General features: G+C 38.6%; 1 protein-coding gene across 1 annotated transcript; it reads right to left on the reverse strand.

The window, feature by feature from the left end:
- Positions 1-926: 926 nt before the first annotated feature.
- On the reverse strand, positions 927-8,056 carry unc119.2 (unc-119 lipid binding chaperone B homolog 2). Its single transcript, XM_047357741.1, has 5 exons — positions 7,733-8,056; positions 4,985-5,098; positions 2,829-2,919; positions 1,663-1,835; positions 927-1,538 (listed from the first exon to the last, which is right to left on the reverse strand). The coding sequence occupies exons 1-5, from the start codon at positions 7,983-7,985 to the stop codon at positions 1,381-1,383; spliced, it is 789 nt and encodes a 262-aa protein (XP_047213697.1). The 5' UTR covers positions 7,986-8,056; the 3' UTR covers positions 927-1,380.
- Between the last annotated feature and the right edge of the window lie 2,920 nt (positions 8,057-10,976).

The following is a 10,976-nucleotide window of genomic DNA, read 5'->3' on the forward strand; positions in this document are numbered from 1 at the left end:
TGTTGATTTTGCTTATTTAGATGTGTTACCCCTGTGTTTGTAGAATTTTGCATGTTGAGTAGGTGAAAATTAATAAATATTCACATAGATAAAGAGAGAGCGTTTGGTGTTTCATTGTGTGCAAAAAGTGATGGGTCAGTCAAAATAAGGTTCAAGTTCCACACGTTTCGGCAGAAACGGTCGATTAAACAGTGACATCTCCGGCAATAGTTATTAATTATTACGGAGTATTTAACGGTTGTAATTGTCAGAGGCGTTGAGCCACAATTACAACACCAGAAACATATCTGGTCTCGATTCATAAATGAGAATTTTTGTTTAAGAAATTGATTTTGTCAGATTATGATTTGTAATTATAATTATTGATCAAGATTAATCAATCAATAATCATAAACATAACAAGTGAAAGATGTGGATCTTGGAGTTAATGATTATCTAAGGCAAGAAGAAGTGTCCATATTTTAGTTTTCAGCTTTTCCCTTTTTAGCACAAATAAAGCTTCTATCACACTGCTATAGTCTTGCATGTTTCATGAAGCAAATTTTGCTTCAACATTAAGCCCCGTCATGTCTTTGGATTTTGTGTGTCACTTTCGATCACCTTGTTTTGTATAGAAAGTGTGAACTAGGATGAAACGTGCAGAAATAACACTTTTTTTACTCAGGACTGGAAGGTCAAATAATTATCAGGAGAAATAATTAAAAAGTAGGTCAGGCTGCTGTCAGCTGGAGCCATTCCAAACATTCAGCAGGCTAAGGTGAGTGAATTTTCATCAGTGCAGACAGAGCACGTATGACTGTTCTGTAACAGTGGAGCATATTTTAACTCTCATGAGTTTACATACCCTGGAAAAAAATGTATATTCTCTGTAATTATTTCTGACAATATAAACAATAATCACAAAATGTTTCTCTTCCAATGGCTAGTGGTTGGATGAAGCTATTTATTATTAAACTCTCTTCAAATCAGAAGCACAACAGAAACTACTCAAATGACCCTGATCAAACGTTTACATCAACTAAATGTTTTGGCCACACATGCTAATATATATGGGTTTAAATGGCTCCTAAAGGTAACCATCCTCACCTCTGATCTCTTTGTAATTAGTCTGCATATAAAAAGTCAGTGAGTTTCTGGACTCCTGGCAGTAAATTCACTGTATGAAGAGCACATGTTCTGGATCAACAAGTGGATCTCAGTTATTTAAACACTTTCCTTAATTTCATCAAAATACCACCTGGTTGATTTATTGCCAACCTGAAATCAGATCATTTGTGACAATAGACACAGCAACTGATTCAGTACCTAAAGTTGTAGCTCTACACTTACTCATTTAAAAATGGTATAATAGTAAGGGTTGAACAGAAAGAAATGATTATATCACAATCCAACACTGTTCATGTTGTTACAAGCAAATGAGTTGCCTTGTGTTTGTGGACTAAAGGAATACTCTGCTTTGTGATGCATGATCAGCTTGTTGTTGACGAAGTAAAAACTGTCCGAGCAAGTCTCAAACGGGCTGGCAATCATTTCCTCCACTGGGAAGAAAAATGAAGAAAGTTTAGTGTGAGGGAGGCATCATCAAGTGGAAGGTGAAACTAAGGAGAAAATGAATCAGTCAGTCCGGAGACATCAAACCCATTTCATAATGGTTACACTTACCAATATTTGGCTCCAGGTCTGGTAAGCAGTATATGTGCTCACAGGTGTTCCTGCTGTGTGGAATGCAGAAGCCGATCTCAAAGTCAAAGGTTTTAAGAAGCAAGTTTCTGAAAAAATGTCTCTCAATCAGACGGAAGTGGTTAAGAGCTTTGCTGCCCACTGTGAACTCCAACCTGAAAGAAAGACACCACAAAATGAAACTCTCTCAGTAAGAAAGAAGAACCCCTTAACCTCATAACAGTTTAAAGCTAACAAAAGGAATCAGCCAATACAGCTAACCTGTTCTACCTAGCTATGAAATTGATGACTGGCAGTTTATTAGTTTTAATTTGTCACTAAATTCAGGTGTAAAACAGGACGTGCAAGCAGACAGAAGGCTCCAGCAAAGTGTTACCACAATGTTTTTATGTTACCACAACATTTAACTGGAATTCATCACTTCTTAAAACTAAAGGTGGGCAAAAGATGAATGGACGGATGGATGGAGCCAGGAAAGTAGTGTTAGAAATAAAGAAATCCATTTGTACCCATATACTGAAAGGAATTCACATAAACTGATTTTTTTGCAATTTTTCTGACAAGAGGAGATAAACTATGCTCAAATCTCACTTTTAATTTAACAGCATATTGCTTTATCAAGACTTTTTTACATTTTTATTGGTCCCAATTTCCATTTATTTTATTTCTGAACCCACATTCTGTGCAGACGTGACTATACATTTTGGATCATTATCCTGCTGATAGACCCAATGATGACACAGTTTAGGTTCAGTGGTACAAGCCACCAGATTTTATTTTAAATGTCATGGCATTTCAATGAGTCAATGATTTCATGGCCTCTAATAACGTTCCCTAGGAACTTTGGAAACAGGCCCACAGCATCACAGACCCTCCACCAAACTTAATAGTGGGCATGTTGTGCTTTCTCTCATATTAAGGTCACCCAAATCATTCTTAATGTGGGACAATTTAACAAAAGTGGGTCGCTGTGAGATTTTGCTGCTGTAAGTAAACACTAAAGAGTACTAAGCCCAGATGGGAAACTTGATCAAAATTGAAAGACAGAGCCTGTTTCTGAAACAACTAATTCCAAAAAACATGAGACATTACTGGACATTTTCTTATTTTCATCACAGTGCCTAAGAAGTAAAATATCCCAAACCTACGTAGCTCCAATCTCTCGGAGAGCCAGAAAAGCAGGAGAGAAGTGGTACTGGATAAATCTGCTGGTGTCATATTCAATGATGTCTTGAATTTCTGGAAACATAAGAATTAAAAACAATTTCCTGAAAGAAACTTGAAAATGGAAATATGAATGGAAATGTGCCTTCAATGAAATACAAATCCATCCCTGAATGTGTAAGAATGGTCTCTGCCAAACAAACATGTAGCTCTGTAGCACACAAACAACACAAGGCATTTCTACAACTTCGCTCTTTTTCTTCTGTGCAGTTTTGTGATGACAATTTTAAATGGCAAATTTGACAGTTTTGCCGTTCATTGATCGACTATGATGCCTGGAGCCTTACCTCCTGATAGTTTCTCCCAAGACAAATTAGCCTCAGGGAAGAGGGTCAGGCTAGGGAGTAATTAAGTGATTCTGTTGATATTGCTGACCGCAACAAGTGGCGAATCTCACCTGGATTAGGGAGACTGGAGTCACCCTGGAATTATGCAGATATGTCTGGGGGGTGGGGGGGTACCTTGTGATCAAGCTTTGGCTCTTCTATGCGCCCTTTCTATGTGTGCCCAACGCCTTCAAAGAGGAATGTTGCGATTGGTGGTAGGCGAGGGCAGGAGCCTTGGCGTGCTAATTACCAGGAGCATAATTACCAGGAGCATAATTACCAGGAGCATAATCTGGCTTTTGGGACATGATAAGGAACCACAACTGTTGTGTGAGGTTGAGCGGTACCAGCTAGAAATAGTTGGACTCACCTCTAAACATAGCTTGGGCTCTGGAACCCAACTCAGGGAGAGAGGCTGGACTGTCCTACCCCAGAGTTGGCTTTTGTGGGGATAACCACATCCCCCCAGCTGAGTGCCTCAATTTTAGAGTTTTCTCTGGTGAGCAAGGGGGTCGCTTCTTTGCAACTTTAGGTTGCAAGAGGGAATGTTCTGACTTTTGTCTGAACCCAAAAATTGTACTCTAGTAAGAGTAGCACTATTTCAATATATTTTAACTCAAGTAAAAGTCAAAAAGTAGCCATCCAAGAAATTATTCAAGTAAGAGTAAAAACGTATTTGGTAAAGGCTACAGAAGTATCATGGCATTTGATTTAATATAAAAAAAATATGTAATCAGACAGACAAAAATATAGAGTTACATGCAAATTCTGGAATTTGAAAGACTGTAGTACAAAAAATCTGTAACAAATAAGTATCATCGTTACAAAATAGAAAAGGAAGAAGGTAGAAGAAACAATTTTCCAAATCAATTTTTATTCAACATAAAACTTATGAAACCAATACCTACTGTAGGTTATGTATATAAGTTAGAAGGGGGTAAAGAACTTCCAATGAGAGTATATACAGAGCAGATAGAATATATAGAGCAGAGAGAAAATAACATTAGAAAAACGAAGCTTGCTTACAAACTGGAGTTCCCCCTTTAAACTGTAAATGCTCTCCTGGGTGTTTGAACACCTAGCAACTATGGTTCCTAACTGGTTTTAAAGCTAATTTGACCTAATTCCAATTCATCAAAACAAACTTGGTTCATAAATATACATATTCACACTGCACTGTGAAATCATTGTATCAAGTTTTGGATTATTGGTCTATTTTTCTTTTGTTTTGCTTATTTGATGATATTCACATAGTTTTTTTTTTTGTTTTGTTTTCCTTATTCTTTCATTTTTACTTGGTAGTTTAGTTAAATGTTACTAGCGTAGATAAAAAGTTTGTTGACTGAAGTATTTTAACTTGAATTTGAAGTACTCTGCTAATACTTTCTTGTATGTTGAAGAGAAGTTGACTAAAATGTTTAATGTTGTTAATAATCGCCTTTGACTCTTAGTTAGTTATTCATAGCCAAACCAGACTTATTGTTGCACAACACATAAATGGGTTGTTACATGGTAATACTCGTCAACAAGACTATAAATATACTCTAAATTTTCTCTCTTATTTTGAGTATTTATACACAAAGGTTTCTGATTTTGTTCTTGCTTTAATTTTACCTGACAGTCATAGAGTTTGAGTTTCCATTTCTGACTCAACCATGCTTCATGCACATGGATAATCCTTTCATTCAGCTGCCATCTCTTAGATGAAGAGGCCAGCATGTTTCAACATGATAGGAACAAAATAATACCCATACCTGTTGGATTATGTTTTTTAATGTCAAGGATAACTGCTCCACTGTCCAGATCTCTGATCTTGAAGCGAGAGAAGTTTACGTTGTAGATGTTGTCCTCAAGTAAACACAGGTAGTCTGAAACACATACAGCACTTCCATATGTAACTATCCACTTGGATCCTACACTAAGCATGGCACTGATATACATAACGTACCACTAGTACGCTGTTCAACCATAAAAAGCTAAAATACAGTTACAGTGAGAACTTTCCATCCACTTATCATAGCCAATGTCATATTAATTTCAGGGGTTTAATGATTTATGTGAATAGCTTTTTTATAACAACAACTGCGATTATTCCTAAACCCAGACGTTTACTGCAGATTTGCTGTAATGTACACAGGCTGAAAATCCTCAATCCTGGGCCATTCCAGAAGCTCAGTGTTACCCAGTTTTCAATCCTAAAAACACTGAATCAACAGCCAAGCATGGTGGTGGAAGCATCATGCTGGAGCATGACAGTGATATGGGTGAAACTGGCTGGAATACCACCAAATCTTTCAGCTTCACCTCAAAGAAACAGCTACATAGATAAAACTTGGAAAATACTGGAAATTATGGAATATTTATGCCCATTCCATGTAAGTGTTTGATTTTTATTATCATTAAACAATTTGTTCATTTGGGAGTCTATTTTTTTCATTTCAGCATGGGAATACTATTCAGAATACATATCATGTTGTATAACTGCATACATGTGTTGAGGCCAGTACAGAAGCCCTGAAAGGCAAGTGAGAAAAAAACTTTTGTGAGGCTTATTTTTCTATGTGTTGGTTCTTGTAACACTAAGAACTTCCCAGAGGTTCATTGAGAGACGGCCAAAGGTTAATATTTCAGTCATCACAGCAAACGGCAGCTACTTTAAGGAATCTGAAATAAAAAACACATTTAAAGTTCTTTACAAATTTCTTGCTACATAATTCCATATGTGTTCATTCACAGTTTTGATTACTTCAGTGAGAATCTACGTACAATGTAAATAGTCATAAACATAAAGAAAATCAGTAAATGAGAAAGTTTGTCTAAAACTTTTGAGGGTATATTCATGTGAGATATAGAATTAACTACAGCATCCTATACTGCTCTACATTTACTCTCACTCACTTAAAACTGTGCACTTATATTTATATTATATTGTAGATATGTTTATACTGTTTAATTTGTATTGTATTGCACCGACTACGCCAAAACAAATTCCTTGTATGTCCAAAAACGTACTTGGCAATAAAGCTTTTCTGATTCTGATTCTGATTCTGATTCTGATTGATCAAGGATATCTGTAGGACAAATGACCATTGCCCACCATGACTGCTCTTTCTTGGGACCAAGACTGTATTTTCCAAAGACTGTATTTTCCAAAGGGCCTTAAAACTTGCTGTCAGTACATGCTAACTTGTCACAATAATTTAGAAAGGGGTAAAATAAATCACCAGTCAAAAATTAAAATATAAACCCTTTAAGGTGTCTCCTTATCGGGTTACCTTATGTGTACTAACAGGCCACTGAGCCTAGTACACAATAATATTTGTATTAATGGTACTAAAAGGTGCATGTGGGTTGCTAAGTAGCGGTCCAGCCACTAAATCCATATGGCAAGAAGGCCAAATTGTGAGTCTTTATCTGCTTTATCATCGTAGTATGATAGCTAGTTAACACAACATTAAGAGTCAATTGTCCAAAATGTAATTGATTTCTAAATCAACAAATATTTGAAATCCAAATCCTGTTTTACTTAAAACAATGTTTTATGGGATGCATGGTGGTGCAGTTGGTAGCACTGTTGCCTTGCAGCAAGAAGGTCCTGGGTTTGATTCCCAGCCAGGGGTCTTTCTGCATGGAGTTTGCATGTTCTCACCAGGTACTCTGGCTTCCTCCCACAGTCCAAAGACATGCCTGTTAGGTTAATTGGTCACTCTAAATTGCCCTTAGGTGTATGAATGAGTGTGTGCATGGTTGTTTGTGTTTTGCCCTGCAATGGACTGGCGACCTGTCCAGGGTGTACCCTGCCTCTTGCCCATAGACTGCTGGAGATAGGCACCAGCTTCCCTGCAACCCACTATGGAAAAAGCAGTAGAAAATGACTGACTGACAATGTTTTATTTGTCCTTCAGCTATGCGATATGAACTGGGTGTTTGAACACCTACCAACAATGGTTCCTAACAAATTTTAAGGCTAATTTGACCTAATGCAACTTGAACTGAACTTCACTGAACTGTGAAATCATTGCATAACGTTATTGATTATTGGTTTACATTTTTTCATATTTGTTGCTTTTTATGATATCGGCATAGTTTATTAGGTTTCCTTATTCTTTCATTTTTACTAAGTAGTATAGTTGAGCCTAGTTTAAAAGTTTGTTGACTGAAGTACTTAACTTGAATTTGAAGTATTCTACTAATAGTTTGTTCTATGTTGAAGAGAGGTTTATTAAAAATTCTAATGTCGTTAATAATTGCCATTGGCACTTAGTAATAGTTATTCATAGCCAAACCAGACTTATTGTTTCACAATACATAAATGGGTTGTTACATGGTAATACTGGTCACCAAGACTAAAAGTATACTCTAAACATGGTCACTGTTACTCTCTTATTTTTACTTTTCATACACAAAGGCTTCTGATTCTATTCTAACTGTGATTTCTCCTTGTCCCTCCAGCTCTTCATCTCTACCTTCTCTATACATGATCGGAAAGTTCTGAAACTCACCCTTTGTGTAACTGTTCAGCTGCAGGACTTGCTGTGGGGTCACTGGTTCACCTGGTTTCCATTCAGTTACCACCCCGTCATTCTTTGCTTGCACCAAAGTTGTCCCCATGGAAATGAACCCGTTCCACTCCTCCATGCCTCCATCGACCATCTCATCATCGTCCCAGCCTCTACCTTCCTGCTCCCTTCTGCTTTCCTCATTTTGTGTCAGGCATTCCTCATTTTCACAGTCATATGCTTTCTGATCCTCCATCTGGCATGCCAGTTTCTTACTTTTCTTTAAGGCAGTTGTTATCAATAACACAGTGTGGGTTTGCAAGTAAGACAAAGCTACAAAGAGGGTAATCCACAGACAGGCTTCTGGTGTCTAAACTGATTATGTCAGTCTGGATTTAGCCATCTGAGTCAATCCCCAATTAAATATACTCAGTCTCTGACATCAGCTGATAGACAGTGAACTGTGCTTCAAGTTTTTAATAGTTTATCACATTACAGCCACAAACTGCGTTGTATTTATTTGGTAAAAGACCAACACAACATCCATCTTTCCATCGTCTGTACCCGCTTATCCTTGCAGGGTTGCCAACCTTCAGCAGTCATTGGGTGAGAGGCCTGGAAAGGTCACCAGTCCATCACAGGACAACATAGATACACACAGGATAAAACAACCATGCACACATACAGGTCCTTCTCAAAATATTAGCATATTGTGATAAAGTTCATTATTTTCCATAATGTCATGATGAAAATTTAACATTAATATATTTTAGATTCATTGCACACTAACTGAAATATTTCAGGTCTTTTATTGTCTTAATACGGATGATTTTGGCATACAGCTCATGAAAACCCAAAATTCCTATCTCACAAAATTAGCATATTTCATCCGACCAATAAAAGAAAAGTGTTTTTAATACAAAAAACGTCAACCTTCAAATAATCATGTACAGTTATGCACTCAATACTTGGTTGGGAATCCTTTTACAGAAATGACTGCTTCAATGCGGCGTGGCATGGAGGCAATCAGCCTGTGGCACTGCTGAGGTCTTATGGACGCCCAGGATGCTTCGATAGCGGCCTTTAGCTCATCCAGAGTGTTGGGTCTTGAGTCTCTCAACGTTCTCTTCACAATATCCCACAGATTCTCTATGGGGTTCAGGTCAGGAGAGTTGGCAGGCCAATTGAGCACAATGATACCATGGTCAGTAAACCATTTACCAGTGGTTTTGGCACTGTGAGCAGGTGCCAGGTCGTGCTGAAAAATGAAATCTTCATCTCCATAAAGCTTTTCAGCAGATGGAAACATGAAGTGCTCCAAAATCTCCTGATAGCTAGCTGCATTGACCCTGTCCTTGATAAAACACAGTGGACCAACACCAGCAGCTGACATGGCACCCAGACCATCACTGACTGTGGGTACTTGACAGTGGACTTCTGGCATTTTGGCATTTCCTTCTCCCCAGTCTTCCTCCAGACTCTGGCACCTTGATTTCCGAATGACATGCAGAATTTGCTTTCATCCAAAAAAAGTACTTTGGACCACTGAGCAACAGTCCAGTGCTGCTTCTCTGTAGCCCAGGTCAGGCGCTTCTGCCGCTGTTTCTGGTTCAAAAGTGGCTTGACCTGGGGAATGCGGCACCTGTAGCCCATTTCCTGCACACGCCTGTGCACGGTGGCTCTGGATGTTTCTACTCCAGACTCAGTCCACTGCTTCCGCAGGTCCCCCAAGGTCTGGAATCGGCCCTTCTCCACAATCTTCCTCAGGGTCCGGTCACCTCTTCTCGTTGTGCAGCGTTTTCTGCCACACTTTTTCCTTCCCACAGACTTCCCACTGAGGTGCCTTGATACAGCACTCTGGGAACAGCCTATTCGTTCAGAAATTTCTTTCTGTGTCTTACCCTCTTGCTTGAGGGTGTCAATAGTGGCCTTCTGAACAGCAGTCAGGTCGGCAGTCTTACCCATGATTGGGGTTTTGAGTGATGAACCAGGCTGGGAGTTTTAAAGGCCTCAGGAATCTTTTGCAGGTGTTTAGAGTTAACTCGTTGATTCAGATGATTAGGTTCATAGCTCGTTTAGAGACCCTTTTAATGATATGCTAATTTTGTGAGATAGGAATTTTGGGTTTTCATGAGCTGTATGCCAAAATCATCCGTATTAAGAAAATAAAAGACCTGAAATATTTCAGTTAGTGTGCAATGAATCTAAAATATATGAATATTAAATTTTAATCATGACATTATGGAAAATAATGAACTTTATCACAATATGCTAATATTTTGAGAAGGACCTGTACTCTCATACCGAAAGAAAATTTTGAGAGACCAATTAACGTTCCATTCATGTTTTGGACTGTAAGAGGGAGCTAGAGTTCTTTGTTCAGGTTGCTAAAGCTATTTGCTTAAACGTTACAGCAGATATTGCTCATTTTTTTTAAATTTGCCAACCATTTCTGAGTGTGACATCATCACGTGGGAGGGCTTGTGAACATGCAAACACCATACAGAGAAACCCAAGGCCGGGATTCAAACCCAGGACCTTCTCTCTGCAGTGCAACAGCACTACAACTGTGAGGCATCCCAGCACAACATAGTATATAAAGTCTGAAAAGTGTGGCATGCATTTGTAATCAGCCCTTCTGTGTCAGTACTTTGCAGAGCCACCCATGCCTGCAGTTACACCTCCTGGTGTTTTGGAGCGGACATCTCTATCAGTTTTGTACATCTATAGCCTGATGTCTTTGCCCAATGTTCTTCATAAAATAGCTCAAGCTCAATCAGATTGGATGGAGAGCATCTGTGAACAAAGTCTTTCTGCAGGTTTTCAGTTGATTGTAGTTCTGGACTTTGACTAGGCTATTCTAACACATGAATATGCTTTGATCTAAATCATCAATTGTATGTCTGGCTGTATGTTTGGTGGCTGTCCTACTAGAAGGTGAACCTCCACCCCCGTATCAAGGCTTCTCAGCCTCTAACAGAGTTTCTTCCAGTATTGTCCTGGATTTAGATCTTCCCATCAACTCTGACCAGCTTCCCTGTTATTTCTGAAGAAAAGCATCCCCAAAGCATAATGCTGCTACCACATTGTTTGGGGTGGTATGTTTAGGCTACACAACATTTTGTAGTGGTCTTCTTTGGGTTTCTTTCTAAAATGGCTTTCTTCTTGCCACTCTTCATTAAAGGTAAAATTAGTGGAGTGGATGACCAGCTGCTTTGCCTACAAAGTCTCCCATCTAAGCTATGGA

Source organism: Girardinichthys multiradiatus, chromosome X (genome assembly GCF_021462225.1).
Source record: "Girardinichthys multiradiatus isolate DD_20200921_A chromosome X, DD_fGirMul_XY1, whole genome shotgun sequence".
NCBI classification, from domain to species: domain Eukaryota; kingdom Metazoa; phylum Chordata; class Actinopteri; order Cyprinodontiformes; family Goodeidae; genus Girardinichthys; species Girardinichthys multiradiatus.

Excerpts from the sequence above, each read along its gene's own strand:
- unc119.2 (XM_047357741.1), bottom strand. The coding sequence starts at position 7,985 with ATGGAGGATCAGAAAGCATATGACTGTGAAAATGAGGAATGCCTGACA. Across the intron at positions 5,099-7,732 it reads GCTGAACAGTTACACAAAGG|ACTACCTGTGTTTACTTGAG; the intron begins GTGAGTTTCAGA and ends TATGTGTTTCAG. Across the intron at positions 1,836-2,828 it reads CTCCGAGAGATTGGAGCTAC|GTTGGAGTTCACAGTGGGCA; the intron begins GTAGGTTTGGGA and ends TCTTTCTTTCAG.